At 51.5% G+C, this 23921-nt stretch overlaps 1 protein-coding gene across 2 annotated transcripts; it reads right to left on the reverse strand.

Moving 5' to 3' along the window:
• Window positions 1-1568: 1568 nt before the first annotated feature.
• CLCN6 (chloride voltage-gated channel 6) lies at window positions 1569-23873 on the reverse strand. Of its 2 annotated transcripts, XM_065421283.1 has the most exons (23): window positions 23799-23873; window positions 21382-21441; window positions 19985-20050; window positions 19517-19582; window positions 17640-17706; window positions 16760-16866; window positions 16411-16537; window positions 15723-15790; window positions 14512-14570; window positions 13934-14066; window positions 12950-13063; window positions 12461-12627; window positions 11163-11298; window positions 10642-10756; window positions 10128-10281; window positions 9871-10030; window positions 9593-9699; window positions 7975-8161; window positions 7175-7332; window positions 5884-6040; window positions 5054-5161; window positions 4374-4499; window positions 1569-1826 (listed from the first exon to the last, which is right to left on the reverse strand). In XM_065421283.1, the coding sequence occupies exons 1-23, from the start codon at window positions 23871-23873 to the stop codon at window positions 1746-1748; spliced, it is 2598 nt and encodes an 865-aa protein (XP_065277355.1). In that variant the 3' UTR covers window positions 1569-1745. The 2 variants fall into 2 exon arrangements, with proteins under 2 accessions (XP_065277355.1, XP_065277356.1); XM_065421284.1 differs by lacking the exon at window positions 19985-20050.
• Between the last annotated feature and the right edge of the window lie 48 nt (window positions 23874-23921).

Here is a 23921-nt window from a genome sequence, read left to right on the forward strand (position 1 = left end):
TGCTGTGCTCTGCCACAGCCCTCACGAGCGCTGCCCAGCACAGGAACATAGAGCTTCCCCAGACAAACTCAGCTGGCAGATCACAGACTCTGCAACGGACACGTGAAAACAGGTTTTGCAATCCCTCTATGCTTGGAAGGAAGAGTCCTCAAGCTGGCTCAGTTTTACTCCTAAACCAGTAGCTCCTTCCGCAGCTAGCTAAAGCCCGGTATGGCGTGGAACAGGTTAACCAAAGGGCTGGTAAGAGGGCTGTGGGGAAGCTTTCCCGGGATGCATTCCCCAGGTTAGCTGGGCCAGTCTCTGAGGCAGCAAGAATGCTCTGTGCTTTATCAAGCCAATCAGTTCTGTAGCCCCTGAAGGCATGAGGCTGGCTTCCCCCCCGTTATCTGAATGAAAAACCCACAAGGGCAGGAGCCTGCTGGAACGACACAGGTGCTGCCAGGATGGTACCTGCCAGAGCACCAGACTGGCTGCGACTGGCTCCTAAGTGCTGACTTTACCCTGCAGGTGATTCTGCGGTTGCAACAAACATCCCAAGTGCTCTCAGAGCTGCCGGCAGCCCTTCCATTAACCGCTCTGCAGAGCGCTGGCTGGCTGGCAGGCAGTCACAACCTCCCAGAGCCCCTTCTGGCTGGCCGCAGCATGAATCGCACCTTCTCCTTCCGTGAAACCGAGAGAAGCCAACACTGCTGCCGTAGCTGCTGAATCGGAGCTGGAGGACTAACGCTCAAACTCTGCCCCATGTTGAGCTCGGGGCTTGCCGGGCTGAGAAGAGAGATTTCCTCCATCTCCACAGCCCTAACTGTAAAGATGCCCCTGGAATCCAGAACCCCTGAGTGAAACCAGGCTCTTATCACTGGATCTCTGCAGCAGGGCACTACATAATGCTCCAAAGAGGGAAGGGACAAGAGTGCCTTATAAAAGGCTTCTCTTCTAAGGGGAATCATTGGCAACAGCTAATGAGGTTGACGGGATTTCTCTCTTCCGAGTTGTTTTGTGGGTGCATTAAGGGTTTCTAATCCAGAACAGTAATTCGAACCAAGTTGTTTTGGGATTCTTGACTTGCCCAGATGCTCTCAGCAGCCAGCTGCTGTCAGACAAATCCATAGCAGGGATTCTAGCACCTGAAGGACATTAAGAAATTAGGGCTTTAAGAACTGAACTGAAAAACATGAAGCCAGAGTGAAAAATTAAGAGTTCCTGATGGCAGAAAATTCCCCACCCCCCCAAGGAGGTGTAGTTTTAATGCCACTGAGAATAACCAGCAATTTAGTGTTTGAGGACATTAGCAAATTGCAGTGGGTGATCTCAGCTTTGACAATGACCCCTTCTCGTGCGAGTAAGGCAACTACTGCAGCAGAACTGGGGAGGGAGAAGAAATCAACAAGAGAGGGGAGGGGAAATTTGCTGCACTCCTCCACATGGGACATGGTGTAGATTGTTACCCTCCAAACTGCAGGCATTTCTATAGGAAGAGCAGTCTCAGGGCAACTTCTGATGAAAGGAGACGGCAGGAGAGAAGAGAGCGTTCTGGCCAAGAGCAGTCAAATGAAGCACCTCTCTGGGGCTGGCCAGCAGCTCAGGACTTAGATAACTCTTCTACTCTCTGCCAGCGAGATGTTCTCTGATCCCCGGACTGTGTGAGAGAGAAGCCAACCATCGTGTCCTTGGACCTGGGGCATCCAAGCAGAAAGCGAGGGCACGTGCAGGCTTGGAGGAAGGAGGGAGCCATACCGACAGCAGGGTCAGATGGTCTGGTAGTGCTGTCTCAGTCTTGCCTGCAGAAATTCATGAGTCAGGTTGTGCCGAGTTATTATTCCAACAATCTGGTGAGGGGAGAGAGGAAACCATACAAGTCAGTCTCACTGACTCATGTTAGGTGACAAGGGCTTGGTGGAGGAGAGGAAGCAGTAGTGTTTCTTCTGGCTGACCTGAAAAACCAGGTGAGAAGTCTCGGGCAATTCTCCGAGAGGCTTGGTCTAGACACAGGGCTGGGAGCCGGTTCAAGCTCTAATTCCTGCTCTGACAGGATTCTCTTTCTTAGGGCTTGTCTACACACAAAAGTTACGCCAATGTAACTAGACAGGTATAATGGTAGCACAACCTTAGCATGGATGTAGTAATATCAGCATGAAGGTACTTTATAACCATATGGGAAGGGAAATAAGCTGTGCTGGTATAAGGCACTTTTATACCCTAGGCGTTGTTCCAATATAGCTATATATCTGCAGGAAAAACATATCACTAACCAAAATAGTTACATTGGTACAAAATCTGCATACAGTCGAGACCACAGCCAAGTCACCAACCTCAGACTTTCTCCATCTGAAACTGGTTTAATACTGCCCATATGGGGTGGTATTGCTTCGTGAGCTATATAATGATGCCAACTTTTTCAAAGTCAGGTGCGTCGAGTTGGACGCCTCTGTGGCCAGAATACCGGCGGTGCCGAGTGCATCACTGGGAGCAGCAGGTGCTCAGCATGTTGGGAAAGAAAGGATGCTTAAAGTGAGGCAGCTAAAAGGAACGCTTTTGGCCAATGTGTTACTGCTCTCCAGTCTCTGTGGAAAAGAGTGAAACCGTCGCTAGATCAGTTTCTTTCAAGTCACCTTCCGTAGGGTCCAAGTAGCCAGGTTTCTAGTCACCCCCACTTTAAGATCATGCATAAGCTGCTTGATCTATTTTCAGCCGTTTCTAGATGGTGCTAGTTACACCTCAGAGTATCATTTAGGAAAGAAACTCCTCAGTGCCATATGGTTTTGGACACCCACTCTACTGAAGCTGCCTGTCTGGTCACAGCCCAGCTGTACATGACCAGGTCCTCAACACCCTCCGTCCTCACCCCCAGGAACAGCTCCATGCTCAGAATAGGAAATACAGCCATCAGACTACAGCTGCAAAGGCAGCTAAAGCCAGGATCTCTCCCCACTTCTACCCAGCTTAACTTTTACTGTAAGGGCCGATACAAGGACCGACTCAGGCCCAGAGATGTGTTGGACTCTCCTCATGAGCCAGCAGCATTAGGCACTTCTGTATTAAGACATTTTAGCTAATTGCCTTTTTAGCCTCAGAGTCCATCCGCTGGCTCCTCTGGCCAGCACCACCCTCGTGTGGGTGTACTAGAGAGACGCCCATGAACCCCACTGTGGGACGTCACATGGGGAGACTGTCGGTAGCAGCAATAAATTCTAGGCAACCCAGGAGAGCCAGAGGACGAAGGCTAAACAAGGTAAAGTGCTGGGTGCTTCCTGGTGTCCTGACCTCACCTACAGCGCTGCTCTGCCTCACAAGCGGCTGGGGGAAGATTTAAACCTTGTGAAGTGCGGTCAGTGGCAGAAACACCAGAAGGTGTTCAGCAGAATGGGGATGCATTTAAAGATCAGTGCTAGGATCCTTCTGTATACTCTGTAGGGCCACAGTAGAAAATGCGTGACCGCTCAATAGCTCTTGCTTGCAATGTTCGCTTTCCACTAGCAGGCTCAGTGGGGCAAACATCAGAAATCCTGACACTTAGAGAAAGCTTCTGCAGCCTCATCCTTGCCTACCACACCAGTTATGTCCCTGAAATACACTGGAGCTAATTCTAGGTGTTCGATAAGAGGATGGCACGTACAATCTCTGGGGCAACTTGGCTTCATGTCACGATAAACTCTGTCAAGAGACCCACCAGTGCAACAGCTCACCCAATACACGAGCAAGACCCCCTCCCGCACATGTCCTGCGGTTAGTCCTGGTATGCTTTGCAGATTTTCTTATCCGGGATGCTGACTCTTTACTATGTTCATGGGAAGCTGAGGACACCTGATGGGCACTTTTGGGCACTGCAAATGCCACAAGTCTGGATAATTGGATTGGTTCTATAGTTGACTGTCTCAGCTCTTACAAATACAATGTAAATTCCTGTCTAATAGAAGGATGTGCCCCAACCTGGAGAGATCGCTCCCAGGGGCTTTCAGTCTTCTTTGGCTGCAGATGCTGCCAAAACAGAGGGCAATTAGTGCCACTTGAGGTGGTTTTTGTCAAGTGGACCCTTGCTCACTGGGAAGTGGACTAAGACCCCTGAACAGGCATCCGACAGCATCAGCTTCCAGTCACGGCCAACCTAGGCTGGATCCAGACTTGGGACACATGAAGGTTTCAACTTTATTACCAGCCCCAGTTAAAGATTTTTCAAGTGAGCAGGTGTCAGTTAAGACACAATTGGGTGAAACTTAGCACCATATAGTGGAGAGAGGTTTCTCCAACCTCTGAAAGTCACATTCTGCTCGCTGTCAGAACAGGTTTCTTCAACATCAATCTGGGACTGAAATGTAGCATGGGGCAGGCCCCATAACGCCCCCCTCAGCCAGGACACGGCCGCAGTATGGACTCACCTCTCCCACCGCATTCACCACTGGTAAGTGCCTGAGCCCCATTGTCCTAAAGAGGTTGAAGACTTGCGAGGCATGAGTGTTAGGGGAGACCGTGAAGGGAGATGGGTTCATGTAAGGGGTGACGTCCTGGGGAGAGTCAAGAAGAAAACACCGAGGTCATTTCTACCAGGTAGTTTCAAAGTGAATTTCCATTCTCCTGGAAGGGAGGGGATGAGAGGGGGCTTTAGCCCTGTAGACTCCATGAGTCTTGGGCCTCTTGCCTGGGCCTGCTGGCCCAATCCAACGGCAGGGAGATTTTGAACAGGTACAAGTGAGATCCATATTCACTTAAACCAAGAGTCAAGTCTATTGAGAACAGGAGCTGTTCTCCCACTAACATTCAATTGATTTGTTAAATCCAGGCAGCTAGGAAGTGGTCAGAAAAGTATTTCAGACCAAGATGTCAGAGGTGCAGGATTTTTGGTCACTGTCACTCAGAGTGGATTTGAACCTGGGCTCAACCTAAAGCAGCAGCCTGGGGAGACCAGAATTGGAATTTGGGAGTAAGATGAGGTATGAAGTGTCTCCGTAACCCCAGGCCGGGGAAGCATTTTTAGAGGTCTTTGGAGCATTCCTGAGAACGTGCAACAGGGAGAAAGGGCACCACGACAGGGCAGCAGGTTCCCATCGGCATCTCTTACCACTATCATGCGTGGGGTCAGCAGCGTGAGGTCCAGGTCATGAATATCAGGGTAACGGGGGTAATCCTCAGCCATCTCGGCGTACGACAGTCGAGGCTGGCTGGTGCTCTGCAATTCGACAATGAAAAAGCCTCGCTGAGGAGAAGCATCACCCTTCCGAAAGGGTATTCCTAAAGCGGCTGAAACCATGCGAGAGCACAGGCGAGACCGGAGCTCTCAGCAACCCTCCAGGTCCCCCGACAGGCTCAGGGAGTTACACACGTGTCTGGAGAGGGATTCTTGGAGATAATTCACAACGGAGCAGGACACACTTAAACAATACAAGGAGTCACACTTTTGGCAGAGGAGAGGAAAGGACTGATTTGCTCTCCAATCCATGGAGATACTTGGTGGGAATTGGGCACCAAACAGGCTGGATCATTTCGCTTGCTACACGCCCGGAGATATATCTGTCCAGCAAGCCACTGAGAGGCAGAGACACGGGGGACAATGACACCATGCTGATGGGTGCACAATGGGCAGTCAGACCTCTCCCCTCCCCTTCTCCACTCCCACGAGGGGATGTCACCTCTACGCAGTACACTGGGCATTTTCATAGAGAAACTGCTATTGTTTGGTAGCTGCGCCTTTTCCCTGTGCTTGCACAGTTACATAACAGGCGTAATTCTCACTTTGCAGACAAAAGGGAGGATTCACTGTTCTACCTGTTGCAGCTTCTAAGGGGACGATGGAGTTTAAAATACTGCATGGCAGCCCCTGGGGATGCCGTCTTCCCAATTCCTCCCTTCCCACAGAGAATCCTCATCTGCCCCAGAATCTGCAAGACCCACCGACTGACTCTCAGAGTAACAGACTCCTCGGACGAGCAGGGTAACCAGCTGCGAGCGCAAGATCAAGCCGTGGAAGGTCAGAGGTCGGAAGCGTTCCTCCATGGTCCACTCTTCACTGGGGGACTGGTCTGGGTACAGGTTGGGGTAGGGAGTGTATCTGTGACAGATTTCACACCACTTGTTACAATGGGTACTGCTTGGAAGTACTTAAAAGTAACAATGGCAGAGGAACAGAACCACCAAAATAGGTTACTGTCTGACGCTGTGAAGTGCTTGGCCCACATGGAGTGCCTTTCACGCAAGCATTTCAAAGCACTTCACAATGGGGAAAACACTTGCCCATCTCTCGTACAGATCAGGAACCTGAAGCAGAGGGTTAAGTGACTTGCCCCAACACAGCAACTCAGTGGCAGAAGCAGACCAGAAACCAGCCTTCCCAACCTGGACGGAGTCCCTGCTCTGACCATTAAACCACACACGTGTGAAACTCAGCTGGGGGTCTCAGCCCAGCTCCCAGCAGGCTGCTGTCCGCATTGTGAAACCAGACCAGTGCAGGAGGACACTGGCTGCTAGCTCAGCAGGGATCACCTAGGCAGGGCGAGGCACACAAGGGGGGAACTTTGCCCTGCCACCGCCCGTGCTGCAGATACAGCTGGCTGGTTTCACAATCACCACGTCCCCTTACGAAAGAGGGGCAGGTGTTAGGAGACTCCCAGGTACACCTGCCGGAGCCAGTAGGGAAGTCTAGAGGAGGAATGGAGACGTCGTAAGGCGTGGAGATGACCGGGCTGGAGCACAGTAAAGAGAGAGGAAGAACGGTTCAGTGGCTAAGGCCCCAGCCCTACAACTTGGGGGAGGGATAGCTCAGTGGTTTGAGCATTGGCCTGCTAAACCCAGGGTTGTGAGTTCAATCCTTGAGGGGGCCATTTGGGGATCTGGGGCAAAATCAGTACTTGGTCCTGCTAGTGAAGGCAGGGGGCTGGACTCGATGACCTTTCAAGGTCCCTTCCAGTTCTAGGAGATGGGATATCTCCATTAATTATTATTATAACTTGGGAGAGCTGGGTTCAAGTCCCTGCTCTGCTGCAGTGACAAGTCCTTGCCTTGGGAAAGTCACTTAGTCTCCTTCAGCAACCCATCTGTACAATGGGGCTAATGGCCTGGCCCGGCCCCACAGTGCGCTGTGAGGCGAAGCTGTGAGGCGCTCAGTTACTATGGTAACGGGGACCACATAAGCACCATAGGTAAACCCCACTGTGTTTCAAACCATCGCCACCCCCTGGGGTCTCACCGTCTCTCTAGCATCTGCTGCAGCAGATCCTCCTTCTCGGGCGGCTCCTCTGGCGCTACGTGCTCATCACACATGTTGCGCAGCTCGCTCGAGGGGTAAGATTTCATGGACTGGCTCCGCTTGCGCTGCTCTCCAGCTCTGGTGAGGATGCTGGATTTCTGGGGGGAGGGGGGGAGAGCAGAACCTTTAGACAAGGGACACCGGTCTCGTGCAAAACAGGGGGTCAGGAATCAGGTAAAGTGCAGAACATCTGAGTGCTCTAGGCACGGAGTGCAAGAATTAACCCGTTCTGATCTGAACGAAGTCGCCAGCAAAGGGCTATCTGCTCCGGAGCTCTCCCAGGAATTGTATTTGCGGGTATTGCCAGGACTGCAGGATTCACTCTCTTAAAAATGAGAGAATCTAGAGCTGGAACAGGCCGGCTGCTGCCCAGCTTCTTGCTAGCTCAGGAGTGCTCCACACGGCACATTCACAAGCATTCCACCCCCGCCCACCCCACCCTGCCCAGTGGTAAGTGTCCCGAAGGAACGAGTTTCCACCACTGCCCTTGGGAGAGAATTCCTCACGGAACACGACAGCTTCACTCCATCCCTCCTGCCACATACTTCGAAAATTGGGAAACTCTTCCCGACACCAAAACATATTCGGCTGCGGAACAAAGTCGAGGACAAGCTGCACACTGAGGCAAGCAGGACTTGTGCACCATCGACAGCCAAGATGACCCAGGAAGCTGCCTCCCTCCATGATCAGAGAAAAGTCCCTTATCCCCGAGGGTACTGGGCGGCCACCTCCCTCCTCACCTTGAATCTAATGTTGTTGCTGATCAGCTGGTTCCCCTTCATGAACTCCTTCTCGTTCCCCCGGTTCTCCGTCACCACAGGGAAGGCGTGATGGACCGTCGTGCGCAGGATACTGACCAGCGACTGGATCCGGGTGTGGGGATACACGTACGTCAGGTTGGGCTCCATGATATCGCTGGCTCTCAGCCTGAGGCAATGCAGAAATGCACAGCTGTAGGTGCCAACACACTAGCTGCAAACAAGCATGGTGCAGAACCAGCACCAGAGAGAACCACATGGAACCCATTTCACGTTAGTGCTGCCTTTGCAATTCCTACAAACCCTGTTTGCAGAGAACAACTGTAAAGTTACCGAGGCAGCAGCACTATCTACATAGCATCACAGGACTGCACGATGCATTAGACAAGATGACAAAGGCTCCTGTCCCAAAGAGTTTACCCTCTAACTTAGACGGACAACGCAAGGGTTCCTTCTCCTTCACCACCACCTGGAAAGGGAAACAAAACCAACGAAGAGACACTTCACATGAAACAACAACTGCGTACTGCCTCAACGTTTTCACCAAGCCCTTCGTTGCTGTGTTCTGTCGCAACCTCTAGGCTTTGCGGTTCTACAAGAAGCAAAGTGTCCGAGTACATGGGGAAGCACCCAGGGGTCAGTGATTTTATCTGGCAGAGCCTGCCCTGCTACCTCCATTCACTAAAAGAGCAATAGGTTCTTTAGCTGGACATAAGAGCGGCCATATTGGGGCAGACCAGAGGTCCATCTAGCCCAGTTTCCTGTCTTCTGACAGTGGCCAATGCCAGGTGCCCCACATGGAATGAACAGAACAGGTAATCATCAAGTGATTCATTCCTTGTCGCCCATTCCCAGCTTCTGGCAAACAGAGGCTAGGGACACCATCCCTGCCCATCCTGGCTAACAGCCATTGATGGACCTATCCTCCATGAACTTATCTAGTTCTTTTTTGAACCCTGTTATAGTCTTGGCCTTCACAACATCCTCTGGCAAAGGAGTTCCACAGACTGACTGTGTGTTTTGTGAAAAAATACTTTTGTGTTTGTTTCAAACCTGCTGCCTATTAATTTCATTTGGTGACCCCTAGTTCGTGTGTTATGTGAAGGAGTAAATAACACTTATTTACTTTCTCCACACCAGTCATGATTGTATAGACCTCTATCATATCCTCCCTTAGTCGTCTCTTTTCCAAGCAGAAAAGTCCCAGCCTTATTAATCTAGTCCCAGTCTTATTAATTAGCGATGCATTTCAATTAACCAACAAACCCACCCTGGTGAGATATTAACCCACTTTAAAGATGGGAAAAGAGAGGTTCAGAGAGGTTAGGTGACTTTCCCAGTCCACAGTGGCAGAGAAAGGGATAGCACTCAGGAATGCCTTTACTCTGATCACTCCGCCATCCACCTTTCTCAAGAAAAGCCCCAGGCTTCCCACCCCACTGCGGGCTTTATGCACAATCTCAAGCTACTTCTCCAATGCTTCCATGAAGTCCCATAGGGAGAGAAGAGGAGGTGTCCCATCCTGAAGAGCATTTACCACCAGGCCAGAGAACCACAATCAGTTCTCAAACACAGGTACAGTCGAGAGCAATGTCCTTACTTGTCCATTTCCACCTCCGTCTCCCACTCCAGCAGCGGCACCCCTCGCAGGGTCACATGGATGTCGTAGATGCCCTTGTTAAAGAAGTCTCCTGTCCATTTGGCTACCTAGAAAGACAGAAAAGTAGTAGTTCAACCGCTTTCCAAGCACAGGACTCCTGGTCCTCAAACCTGAGAGGCAGCGGATAGGATGGACATGCATGGGAGCCTCCCTCAGCCAAGCAGAGAAAAGCCAAAGTCTGGCCAGGAACCAAGAGGGGGCGTAGACATGGTGCTCACCATCAGGGTGATCATTATCGGAAGCCCGTACGTGATCTCATTGGTGGATTCTATCAGGATGACGGTGAGGCTAATCGTCATGCGGACCACGCCTCCCAGGAACGCCGCCGCACCAATCAGTGCAAAGGTCCCCGAGTAGATGTGGTCCAGCCCAATGTAGCTATGGAGGAAGCACACACAGCCCTGGCATCAGGACCAAGCCGGTCAAGAGTCTAGACAGCATCAGCAGCGTTCTACAGCACACGCACACAATGCACCTTTTGAGGAGGTTGGCAACCAGGCGTCCGAAGGCAGCCCCACAAAGCAGTGACGGTACAAAGAGACCACTGGGCACAGAGCTCCCATACGTCCAGCAGGAGAGTAAGAAATAGAGAAGGAAGAACAGGGAGAGCGTGACTGGGCTGAAAGTACCTGCAACACAAGAAGAGTTATGACCCAGGGGCACAGGCCTCCTGGGTCAAGCTGGGATCTCACAACGTCCTCCCCTAGGATCGGAGCAGACTCTCCTCTCCACCTCAGAGCAACTCCTTAGTCTCAGAGTCCCCATGAGCACTAGTGAGGATGACGAACCAGAGCAAGGGAGAAGCTAAGACCACAGGCCCTATTCACTGCAGCTGGAGCCCTAGCCCTGTTTCTCAGCAGGCCCTGAAAACCGCAGGAATCTGAAGAGGCTTTTAGTTCTCCGATTCCCATGGAACCACAGGTAAGGCTTAGACAAGACTCTGATGATGCTGGCGGGGAACCTGAGCACGGCATCTCCTGGACACTCACCATCCTGGTGGAAGAGCTGCAGGATGGCTGACTCCTGGGGGTTGAAGAAGAGCGTTGCCATGTCATTGTAGGTTTCATTGGGGCAGAAGAAAGTCTTGATGCTTGAATTCACGTCCTCTGATGAAGAGCCCTAACCAACAGCAATCAGACATTATGTTAATATATAATCCAGTCACGCCCCACTGGGAGCTGCCACCAGGACCGGAGTAAACACACACACACACACACCCCTTTCAGCATTGCCTTTGGGGGAAATCACATCCAGACAGAGGATACAGGACTTGAAATGAGCCCCGATACACAACTGCCTCCACTTTGCCCCAGGGGGCAATATTCTCTCACGCATCTGGCTTTCATCAGTGCATGCAGGCCTATACCTATAGGTGATGGAGTCTGTTAGTGAAGCTCTGTGGGTGAGTCTATGAAGGGTGTATATTAATGTAGGTGAGGTTGCATTACATGGACACACTGTACAGATGCGTGTTTCCTGGGGCGGTGGGGACTGTGCCCCTCTGTAGGACGAGTGTTACCTGAAGGCTCAGAGTGCTGTTGCCACTAGGATTGGTGGAAGACATCTGCCGGCATTCTCCTAGAATCATGGAAGCTACGAACACTACAACGGTGGTTGTTAGACACACCAGCAGGCTCTCCAAGACTCTGCAAGCACAAAGCAGAAACCATGCAGGGACAACCATGCTCAGACTAATCAAGCCCTTGGTCTTTGCACACAGCCCTGCATCCAACATTGCTCTGAAAAAGCTACAGTAACCAGCAATTTGTGGCTCCACTAAGCAGACAGCAGGTCACTTTAGGTTCTGCAAGACAGTCTGTCTAGTGATCATGTTCGTTCCGACCGGCCACGCAGGCTGGGCAGAGGGATCCATCCAATCAGGAGTAAAGAAGCCAGTGTAGGCCAGGAGGCCCCTCCTCGGACATGGGATGACAGGCTTTGAAAGCTCTTTGGCTGGTGAGAGTATTTGGACACCGTGTCATTTAACTCAGCACTGGGCTTGCCCTCTCTGCCATCACATTAATCCAAGAGGCCCACACTAGGATCTGAGAGATGTTGCTAGAGCCTTTCCTCCAATTTCAGCCACTGCTCCTCCTTATCCACATGCCCCCCAGGGTAGGGCTCTTGGCCTGTACAGCACATGGTGAGGCTAGTGTCCATAGCAGTGTCTGACAGACAAGCTTTTAGCTGCCTTCCATGGGCTTTTCTGGATCATTCAAAATGTGTCTCTTCCTTGTTAGCTAAATGGTAATTTCCTGTAACCAGAGCTTGAATTATTCACTAATTTCCTGCATCAATGGATTGGACACAGTTTGACTTCAGATGTTCTGATCAAATGAACCGATTAAGTAAAAGGCACTGTCCTATAATCAGCTGTTCCTACCATGACTACGTAGTCCGAGACAAGACCTAGGGAGACCCCCAGTGGTGACACACAGGCAGCACAAGCTGTATTGTTAGTCTAGGAACTGAAGAGATCCATAGAATCTGTGTACAGCAGCCTCAAAGAATCCCCTTCATACTCATCATAAAGGTATCCTGGCTCCTTTATACCACAAGCGTCATTACAGAGATGTAGTGGGATTGTAGTAGCTGAGGTTAGCTTAGCGTTCTCTGTGCAGATGCTATACGGTTTGCCAGGTTTTGTTATTTCACTGGGATGGATTTGCAGCCTTTCACCTAGTCCCCACTTTTCAGTGCTTTAGCCTCCGTGGCTCTTACTCTTTGAGGCGCTGTGGACACAGACAGTGAGGACAGACAGACACCCACAGAGATTACACCAAGGCAGGTGGAAAGGAGCACCGATACCTGACCAGCTTCGGCTTTGGATGCACGTTCCGCATGCGGTATTTCGCCAGCCTCTTATTCAGGCAGTTGAAGGTGGCTCCAAGAAGGCCTCCTACAATCCCCATCATAATGAAGAACCCCAAGTCCATGGCCGTCCAGAGGTGGCATTTTTTATCAGAGTCAGAACACTGGGGAGGGAGGACAGGGGAGGGAAGAGAGGGGGAGAAATGCAGGAATGAGCAGATGGAGACGTACCGAAGCAGGCACCGAACACCTCAGCCACTTCTACCTCAGGCAGGAAACATTTACCAGCACCGACCACAGACCAGATTCATTGCCTTTGTCAAAGCAGAGCAGCCGCTTTCCCCTTTCTCCAAGGAGCAGCTAGGACGTTCCAGCCGGCGCTCCCCTCTGCCGGATTTCAACTAACAGTGTTGATTCGTTTCACAAAGCAAGCCAGAAGCTACCACCGGGGGCGACTGTAGAGGCAGTAAAGCAAGCACAACGCACCTTGAACTCCCCGAAGTTTAGCAGCCCAGGTAGCTGGAAAGATCCCCAACTTCCGAACTGAATCCCGGAGCGGAAGAAGTTCAGGGTGAAGGTGGCAGCCATGGAACAGAAGAGCTGGAGGAGAGAGGCAGGAAGAAACACACCCGGGTCAATGGCGACAAGGCCAGTCTCTCCACACAGATCATGTCTGGGGAAGGGAGCTTGCAACCTACGGGCACTTCCAAAATGTTATCTTTTTACTATGTTCAGAGAACAAGGCAAGAGACCACTTGATCCCCTACTCTGACCTCTTGCATAACACAGCTCCATAGAATTTAGCCCAGTAATTCCAGCAACAAGCCCCTCATTCTGGTCATGGGCACTGAGCAGCAGCAGCTAGAATCGATTACGTACACAGTTTGTTGGTGTGTGTCATTTATGACTTGAGGCTTAAATTGGCTCTGGATTGGATTACAATTTTGGGGAAGCCCTCCGCTCCTTTAATCCACGCTGGAGAGGGGAGTCTGCCACTGCTTCCCAGATGCGCAAAGTGTTTGGCAAAAAAGGGCCAAGTCACGTCACCAAAGATTGCTGTTCTGATGCGGTCTGAGAACTCTGCCAACTCCAGCCCAATGCAGCAATCTGAGTCAGAGAATTTCTCCAACCCTAAGGCAAGGCAAAGTCTGTTTCTCACAGCCCATGGGGACACAGGGATCTAACCTCTGCCTACTGTGCGCCCACTGCCCGGAAGGAACAGGAGCAAAGCCATTTCTCAGAGCTGCCCCAACAATGCGGAACAATTCCTTCCCGAGCACGTTCCTGGGAAGTGCCACTAACCCCCAGCTCTAATTCTCTGGCATCGACACTGCAAGCAGTTCACATTGTGCCAGGAGAGCTCAGCTTGAGAGATTCAAGAATCTCGGGTTCTTCACAGCCAAGCTCGCTGGCTTCCAGCTCAAGTCCTCTCTCACAGGGAAGGGGAACCCAAAGAGCCAAAGTTCTCACCACTTTCCACGTGAGCCCCTGGTTCCAGAAGGAGGAACCCTCTTCCAAGCTGAACAGGGTGCCCCCGATTGGGGCCCCAAAAGCTGCAGCAACCCCTGCGGCGGCCCCTGCAGATACAAAGTCCCTTTTGTCCCTAAGCAAAGAGGGAAACAATGAGAGTTTATATCAAGGGAGAATCTGGAAGGAACTCGGAAAAGGGGAATCAAGCCTGGGACTAAGCTAATTGCTTGATGGGGGCAGGAAGGAGTCTTACTCCAGCAGCCAGCTGTGCCCAGTGGGCAGTGGGTTTATCATCTCTCCCTAACGTAGTAAATACTGGCCATAGCCAGACATATGATATGGGATTGAAGGGACCTGGGGTCTGATACATTATGGCAAATCTTGTGTCCCCAACACCTTTTGGAGGGGGCTGCGCACCAAGAGGATTGTGGGGGAGACCAGGTGCCCCAGGAAGGAGTCTCGCCTGGACATACAACTATGTACCTTCTCTCCATTGGGCTGACAAGCTCTGGCTGACTGACCCACCCAATCCAGCACCCCCACCCCACCCTACTCAGCCCTCCCCTTGGGTACAGTACCTGTCACTTCGGAAATAGGGAAAGTTAAACTGGATCTTCCTAAAGGAGATGCTCTGGAACTGAAAAAACAGAAGGACAGAGTCAAAACTGACCCAATGATGAACCAAGGCAGCCCTTCCCTCCCACAACACTCCTCTGGGAGCAGCTAACACCTGGGAAACACCGAGCTCTTCTGCCTACATATCCATGGCGGAGGGAAAGCAGACCAGGAAATATGCTTCTAAGGTATCGGTTGCTCTACTAGCAGATCCTATTTACAGAACTCAGTGTGTGCTGGAGCTGGGAGCTTTGTCCCTGGAGGGTTTCTGCAAAGTACATACTACCTGCTTCTGCTGACCAGTGTCCAGGGTTCTCTCTCCTTTCAGCACGAGGGAGAGGAACGTCAAATGCTCCCTTCCCTTCCTGCAACATCGTGGCCTAAACAGGCACTACACATCCCATTGGGGATTAGAGTCAGTTTCCTTTCCGTCTCTCAGCATGAGCAGAGAGGCTCTCCAGACACTCCAGCACAGGGTCCTGCAGCCAGCACCGGCACACCAGAGGCTGCGAGGCTGAGGCAGGAGGCAGCGTCTGCGCTCAGGAGAAAGGCTCAATTTGTCAGCTGTTCTGGCACAGTGCGAACAGCTACACTGTGTGCTGCTGTTAGCGTTATTGATGCCGAGGAGGGGCCACCCCCCCAAAAGGGGATCTCATCTTTATCCCTGCTCAGTGCTGGGTTTCTCCTGAGCCTGTAACAGCCCTTACCAGGTGGTTGAGGGAGGAGGTTATGGCGCTCTCACAGATTTAAGATGGCCCAGACGTGTGACCTAGAAACGCACAGTGGAGAGGGAGCAGAACGAGGCCAACTCAGCCATGTCATCCCTCTGTCATTACTTTAGCTTCTAGGAGAACACATCTAACAGACACTACACCTGATCTTAACCAAGGGGCTGAGACGGGATAAACTTCAGAGCAAGGTCATAGAATATCAGGGTTGGAAGGGACCTCAGGAGGTATCTAGTCCAACCCCCTGCTCAAAGCAGGACCAATCCCCAGACAGATTTTTGCCCCAGATCCCTAAATGGCCCCCTCAAGATTGATCTCAGGACCCTGGGTTTAGCAGGCCAATGCTCAAACCACTGAGCTATCCCTCCCCCCAACGTCCTTAGTGCCTAACCCATCCCAGGCAGAGCCCAAGTCGCAGAGAGTCTCAGAGCATTTCCGGCACTAACCTGAGGCAAGCCAGCCCCCACAATAGCGCCACTGTGTATCATGGGGCCCTCCTTCCCTACAAAGAGACCTGAAAAACAGAAAGCATTCTCACTGCAGAAGTCAGACATTTGCAGCTAAACCCAGCACGCGCCGTCCTGTTCTGCAGTACTAGGAGAGAGGGGCATCACTTCTTTGCCATGGGGCACAGAAACCAGTCACCCCTGTGCCTGTGCAGAACTAGTTTCCAACCCTCTGCCCAGCATAGAGGCTGAGTGCAGACTCCCAAAGTAGGAGCACTGCCTGCTCCTTGGGGAAATTCAGGGGCAGCATGACTCCAGGCTGTCAATATTCCAGGCAGTGTCGGGCAGGCATGTCCCAGTGGGGCACATACGTGTTTGTGCCGACACATGCTTCTGCACAGTGAGGACTTCAGCCATGCACCTGAGGCTTGGCACTGGGACTGCACTAAATACATCCATCAAAGAGGGCTGTTATCCCCAGGTGTCTGCACTCTCCCAAGGCATAGTGGGGGACATGCTCTAGGCAGTGTGCTCCCGGCACTCAGACCAGTGTCTTTGTTCTCCTTCCCATCACTGGCTATAAAGGTGCAGAGCCACTATTGACCCGCCCACCTGGAGATTTTCAGTCAAACTCTGTTCCCCACCATCATACACTTAGTCCATGATGCATCTGTCGGCTCCCTCTTACCTCCGGCTACGCTGAAGAGTACCCCCACAGCTTTGCACACCAGCGTCCGGAGACGGACTATCCCTGGCACCTTCACTCCGTTCAGGTAACACTTAATCTCCGGAATTCCAGAGCCGGCTGCCACGGGCTGCGGGGAGGACACGTTAAACACCACAGTGTCAGCAGGCTGATGAGCCCCCACCAATGAATGCAGAAAGGGACTATGGGAAAGAGCACACCGAGTCTGTGTAAAATGCTCTGAAATCTTGGGTGAGAAGGTGCTGCAGGAGGGCAACAGACTTTGTGTGCATTATCTGTTTGATAGCAAGGACAGAGAGGAGAGGAAAGGGTGTATTCAAAGCAGTCTCACCTCGATCAGGACAAGAAGGCTGGCAAGGAAGATGAAGGTCAGGTTAAACCCCAGCAGCTCCAGCAGGGACACGGCAAGGCAGCCCTTCTCGCTGCACTCCTCCACCGCTGCAGGGGAGTCAAGGCAACAGGAACGCATACCTCAGCCAGCACACTCTGCAGGGCCCATTAACAGGACCCAAGGCTCAATCTCCTAGCCCAGCCACCAGCCTTCAGAAAGCAGGCTCCCATCGCAGCCCCCCTGACCAAGCTGGACTAAACCCAAGATGCCAGAAACCAGGAAGAGCATCTGACAGGCCCATGATGTTCTTTTTCCTGGATCGATGTTTCCCAGGGGGTGGCAGCCCACTCCTTGGGTACTACACCCAGCAACCACAAAGTGGGCTTGACTTCCATCTTCACTGCAAACACCTTATGCCTTCCCCTTTCACTGCACAATTCACAGGGTCCAGCAACAGAGAAGGACAAGGAGAAATGCTGATGACACTTTCTGTGCATGAAGTATAAGGCAGCTCCTCTGAGAAGGAGCCAGGAAAGCATGGGGGTTAGAAAGCCACAGGGTGGGTCTAACAGACAATGCTGATGGTTTAGTATCAAATCATTCTGAAGGTGCTGCTACAGAGAAACTCCATGGCAAGGATTTTTTTTTACAAGACGGGGCCGGTTCCTCTTCCAGAATCCAGCTCTTGGTCCCAATGATTCAAAGCCCAGATCCTGGTTAACGGAGTTTTGCCAATGGCTTCAGTGGTAGGAAGACTGGGCCGGAGAGCACCCGTACACAGGATACCGTGCTACTCACGCTCTGTCACCTCTGCCAGGGGGACTTTCCCAACTACTGAAGCAGAACCCCCAGTAGGACGTTTAGTGGTTATAAAGGATACAGGTTTGCACCACATGGAATTTAAGTTGGGAAAAGAGTCGCACAAAGAAATCGACAAATAGACCCACCTGTGAAAGAGAGAGAAGAGGAGAGACCTGGCATCAGAGATCAATTACTTGCAAATGCCAACAGATCACCCCACTGGGACAGCTGCAGTCTGACCGAACACTGGTAGTGCAGCAATTACGCATGACAGCTCCTGTACAGGCTGTTAAATCCCACGAGTGGGGACGGAGGGTCAAGGCAAAGTCACTCTGGATGCTCAGACTCGCTCCCTGCGATGCTCTTCTCAAATGCATCCACTCCCATCTTATAGCCAAGATGAGGCAATGATCTCTCCATACGACTGCCTGGGCAAATTGAGAAGAGCTAGGAAAGAGACACTCCCATGTGAGCATATTAGCAGTAGGAGCAAGGTGCAGCTGAATCCATCAGTCCCATGGGAGTAGCTCTGTCAACAGAGTCCAGGTCTTGACAGTCTGTATTAAACCTGAGACATGCACAGACCATCCCCAACGTCACAGGCACCCCAGGAGACCCTAACACATACTGTAACTCCTCACGTAAAGTCGTCCCAGTTAACGTTGTTACGTTGCTGATCAATTAGGGAACATGCTGGTTTAAAGTTGAGCAATGCTCCCTTATAATGTTGTTTTGCAGCTGCCTGCTTTGTCCACTGCTTGCAGGAAGAGCAGCCCATTGCAGCTAGCTGGTGGGGGCTTGGAACCAGGGTGGACCGGCAGCCCGCTATCAGCTCCCCGCTCCCCTAAGTTCCCTGTGCAGCAGCAGGCTACCAATGGCCGGCAGTTCAGCTGTCCCTCCCCCACTGCCATGTGCTGCTCCTGCCCTCTGCCTTGGAGCTGCTCCCCGGAGCCTCCTGCTTACTGTGCAGGGGAGGGGGGAAGAGGGGGACTAATGTCAGGGTGTCCCCCTCCCCCCTGCTCCTGCCCCCCACTTCCCCCCTGCTCTATATGGAGAAGAGGTAAGACACAACAGGCCTCAGGACGGAGAGAGCTGGCCGCAACTGCGTCTCAGCTTCCTGATGTTTTTAAAGGCAATGTACTTAGAATGTGGTGTCAGCGTACTTAAAGGGACAATGCACATCTCTCCCCCCCCCACACACACACACACAGGGTGTGCGTCTCTGTCTCCCCTCCCTCCATTCATGCTGCCTTGTAGAGTGTGAGGCTACATTAACAACGTGTTAACCCTTGAGGGCTCAGCCGAGTGCTAGTTCATCATTTAGCAGAAAGGCATTCCCTGGGAAATATTCCACCCTCTAACTTCACTACCTCAACCAAGCTTCACAATCATCTATACTGTGTACAGTATTAAAATGTTTGTTTAAAACTTATACTGTGTGTGTATATAGATAGATAGAGAGAGAGAGAGAGAGAGTTTGGTGAAAAAAAATTTCCCCGGAACCTAACCCCCCCATTTACATTAATTCTTATGGGGAAATTGGATTCGCTTAACATAGTTTCAGTTAAAGTTGCATTTTTCAGGAACATAACTACAACGTTAAGCGAGGAGTTACTGTACACAGTGAAGCTAGCACTTAGTACATCTGAGGATAGAATTCTGTCCTATTTGATCATTCCATTAAGTGGTTTCTTAAGGCATGTTTCACTGCAAGCAGAATATTAGCCTTCGGGGATCTGCAAGGTAAACCTTGTAAGGAAAACACACCGAGATGACTTACAGGGAAAAAACGTGCCCTTTAGAAAGAAAATAATTCAGATGCATTCCCTTGTGATGTTCAGAAAGGCCCAGCACCAGCCACAGACAAAGCAATCTTCTTAATGAAGCACAAGGCACTCTCCTAGTGCGTCTTTGGTTCTAATAACTTCCCTGCTTCCCACCCAATAGTCTCCTTACCAGTCCAGTGCAGACTCCAATGGCGAAAACCATCACCCACTTCACCGCTTCATACCTCCGGCCTTTCTGTTTAGGGCAAGGTAATATAAGCAAGTCAAAGAGCACACAAATGGGGACCAGAGAAATGTGATCTCGCAGTCACCAGCGGGGACAGAACTGGAGAGATAAAACGGTGGGCACAGACAAGTATCCCGAGGCGCATCAGAGGACTGGGGAGATGGAGTTTGAACGATAAATATACCACGTTAAACCTGAGGCTCAGGGAAAGTCCTGGGTGCTGTGGGAGCTCCGTGCCTATCTCTGCCCTTTTGACAGAGAAGCTGAGCAGAGCACAAGGGTAAACAATACTTCTCCCATGTGAATAGGGGTCAGCCAAAACTGACTGCCGTGGAGGATATTTCTAAGGATTTGGCTCTCTTAAACCAACAAAACGGGAGAGAGAGAGAGAGAGAGAGAATAGGCTCCTACCTTGTTGTCCATGCTTTCCAGTACTTCCAAGTAGGGGTCATTGATACATCGGTCATAATCCAAGCTCTGGCAAAGAACACCACAGAGTTAACGGGAGATAATCAGCTGAAACTGATCACGCTGAGGCTTATCTAGAACTCTGAGGCTCACGGCAGGGGATGGGGAAGCATGTTAGGGGTCACTGCAGTAGTTCAGGCCCTTGCCCCACTAACTATAGAAGTGTTTGGGAGCAATTTCATTGAAAACAGAGGTTTTGAGAGATTGAAACATGACCCCTGTAGGGCTGGAAACCCAAACCCTACAGCATTATTAGCACATGCGAACCAGGAAGGGAAACAAACCAATCTAGTTTATTGCCCAAACTGTGTGAAATACAAAACCAACCAAGCATAGGAGATGGAAAGCAACTGAAATTTTCAGTCCGGTTTTAATCTGAAGTAATTGTAACACACATGATTTAAACAGGATTTTTAGCTTGACAGAGTATCCAATTTCACATGGACTGCATCAAAATGATATGCCTAATCCTTCTCCCCCTAAAAGCTATGTATTACATGAAGGGTTCTACAGGGCCCATCGTCTCTCCCACTCCTCAACTCCCCCAGAAATATGAACTACTTGAGACAAAGGTCACCAGCTGAGAAATCCCTCTCCAGGCAACTGGAGAGATTCCAGAGCAGATGACAGGCCCATGACGTGCAAGATACAATGCACAGGGTCTTAACTATATACTATAGGAGATGCAAAGCAACATAGAGCAGTATCATGGCTGGAGTCCTGCACTTGCAAAGCACAGCTAGTCTCAGATGTCTGTTTGCAGCATCTTCACCTTTACAAGCCAAATGGTGATAGGATGCCCTGGTGTCAACCCAGTGACAGCAACACCTACCATGCCTGCACCCTTCCCCCCACTAAGAAAGCCTCCCCTAGGAATCAGAACCTGATGAGTGGAAGGGGCTGCTCCTGGCCAGGATGCTCCCAGACATTTCAACAAGGCAGCTGTAGCCAACTTTCAATATATGCACCCTACAGCTACTAGGAAATAAACAACAGGAAACTGAACTACAGGCTCAAGTGAATACAACGTTGGTGAAAGTGGGACAGCGTGGTGGCCCTGGGACCCTGACCTCAGAACGGTTCCCACCTAGATGGCAGCTGTACAGGCTTCCCTCAAACCATCACACCTGAACCCTGGCCTAGCAAAACCATGTGTAGTAGTGAGAGGCAGTTCTCCATTACCCACCCAGTCCTTGGCATCTCTGCTGATACCAAAGATGCCAAGGAGTGCCAGCTGTGATGGTGCTTTGGTGCTTGTGCCACTACAAAAGGAATGAGACCCAATCTCCACCACCTCTTTCCACACACATTTCACAAGCTACAACTATTTAGTTTCTCACCTCATAGTCCTTGCGTGGAAGAATCTCGTCATCTTCTTCTTGTGTTTCCCCGAGGATAGTCTACAAAACAAACCCCAGAGGTAGGAGGAGAACTGTCAGGAGAGCTAATGTATAGGCACCAGATATTGCACACTGACAGGTGTTCATTATTGCACTGGTTAATCCACGTCCCCAGGTTGTAGGGGGCCCAGGGCAGGGCAGTGCTCCAAAATGCTGGAGGGGGGAAACCAGCAGAGTTGCCACTTCCCCAGGTCCTATTGCTGGAGAGAACACTAGAGCCAGCTGCGTGAGGCAGAGCTAGCAGGGCACTCCAAGCAGCACATGAAGCATAATTCACATTCTTGCACTCCCTAAAGCTGGTACTGATGAAAAATGGCCTCCCCATGCTGCTCTGCAGGGGTAGCCAACCCTCAATCCAAGAACACAGTGGGAAGAAGGAAATTCCAGCTCGTAGACAGACCAATGAAGCAGAATCTGGAGCTAGACTGACATATTCAAACCCAGCATGATAGTAATGATCCACACTCATAACGCGTCACCTTATCAAAGCACTTTACAAACATTAACTAACCCCCACAAAACACTGCAAGGCAGGAAAGTATTGTTTCTTTTTTAGAGATAGGGAAACACACACAGGAGTTATAGGAATTGCCCAGAAAGTCATCGGCACAGCCAGTACTATCACTCAGGAGTTCCTTACTCTCAGGGCATGTCTACACAGCAGCTGGGAGGTGTAATTCCCAGCTCAGGTAGACATACATGCACTATATGCATCCGAAGAAGTGGGCTGTAGCCCACGAAAGCGTATGCTCTAATAAATTGGTTAGTCTCTAAGGTGCCACAAGTACTCCTGTTCTTTTTGCGGATACAGACTAACACGGCTGCTACTCTGAAACCATACATGCACTGGCACTGCTCAAGCCAGCATCTAAAAATAGCAGTGGCTGCTCAAACTACCTACCTGAGTACAATGCCTACCCACCCCAGGGTACGTACTTGGGTGGCTGGCCCCCGGCGCTGCAGCCACACTACTATATTTAGGTGTTTGCTCAAGCAGAGCTAGCAGCTGTATGTCCACCCCAGCTGGGAATTACACCTCCCAGCTACTGTATAGACACGTACCCCTCATCTCGTGTTCAATTCATTAGATACTGCTGCCAAATCTTAAAACCAGAACTCACCCTATTCTCCTTAGAAACTTATTCCACTTTAGCTGGGATGAATTTCTGCTCTCACCTGCCTGTGTTATTTCGGATTTTGATACCCGCAGTATAAGTGCGGCAAAAAGAATATAGGAAAGGGATATATAGTATGAACAGAAGAGATGATAAGCCATGAACAAAGTCAAACAAAGAAAGGTGAAGGCAGATAGGATAGAGCCGCATGTGTGCATTTAGAGGGGGGATGATTTTGCATGGCACACAGGTAAGGTTAGCAAGAGAAAACGAGGACAGGGAATGGCTCCTTTTTCCTTATCCATTTAATTCCGACCCTTTTGCCTCATTTCAAATTCCAGGTAATTTTCAGTCCATGCATCTGAAGAAGTGGGTTTTTTACCCACGAACGCTTATGCCCAAATTAATTTATTAGTCTATAAGGTGCCACTGGACTCCTCGTTGTTTTCAAACTCCTGTGCCTCTTCCCACCCACTTGCCCTACTGCGATGAAGAGGCACCAGCGCTGCAGAAAGGGAGGAAGAGAGTGGAGACGAGTTAACAGAACGGGCAGCCCCAACCCAGGTTGTATGTGAGACAAAGAGACATTACAGACGGCCTGAGCCACGGAGGGGGTGGGAGAAGCAGGGAAAAGCGAAGAGCAGACAAAAGCCATGGTGAATGCAAATGACTCCCCTGGCGGGGGAAGGGGGGCTGAGATGCTGAGAAGGGGGGGTTAGGAGGTGCAGTGGGCGGAGCCAGAGGACTCCGCCTGCCCTGGCTGCCAAGGAGACAGAAAGGCTCATAAAAGTGTCTGGGGCTATTTGCATAAAGGAGAAGGAGCCGCTGCGCTCTGCTCCAGATGCCCTCCTGCACCCCAGCCCTGCAGCGGCCCCCAGCCCCACCCGCTCCCAGCGCCTCCCTCTGCACCCCAGAATTGCAGCGGCCCCCAGCCCCAGCCCTACCCGCTCCCAGCCCCTCTCCCTCCGCACCCCAGCCCTGCAGCGGCCCCCACTCCCAGCCCCTCTCCCTCCACACCTCAGTCCCAGCCCTGCAGTGGCCACCAATCCCAGCGCCTCTCCCTCTGCACCCCCCAATCCCAGCCCCCTCCCTCTGCACCCCCAGCCCCGCCCGCTCCCAGCCCCCCTCCCTCTACACCCCCCAATCCCAGCCCCCTCCCTCTGCACCCCCAGCCCCGCCCGCTCCCAGCCCCCCAATCCCAGCCCTGCCCGCTCCCAGTCCCGGCCCCCGCCAGTCTCCTACCAGCTCCTCCGGGGTGCGGCTCTCCCTCTCCCCGCAGCACCGGCAGCAGCACCAGGGGGCCCCGCACCCCGCCATCTTCCCCCACCAGCCGCCCACCCCTCACGTGACCCCAGAGCAATCACG

This window comes from Emys orbicularis, chromosome 22 (genome assembly GCF_028017835.1).
Source record: "Emys orbicularis isolate rEmyOrb1 chromosome 22, rEmyOrb1.hap1, whole genome shotgun sequence".
Lineage (NCBI taxonomy): Eukaryota > Metazoa > Chordata > Testudines > Emydidae > Emys > Emys orbicularis.

What these genes read in the sequence shown, in the direction of transcription:
- CLCN6 (XM_065421283.1), bottom strand. Translation starts at nt 23,873, where the DNA reads ATGGCGGGGTGCGGGGCCCCCTGGTGCTGCTGCCGGTGCTGCGGGGAG. An exon ending in TGGGGGCTGGCTTGCCTCAG is followed by an intron (nt 14,571 to 15,722) that starts GTTAGTGCCGGA and finishes CTGTTTTTTCAG; the next exon opens with TTCCAGAGCATCTCCTTTAG. An exon ending in GTTGCCAACCTCCTCAAAAG is followed by an intron (nt 10,031 to 10,127) that starts GTGCATTGTGTG and finishes CTTCCTCCATAG; the next exon opens with CTACATTGGGCTGGACCACA.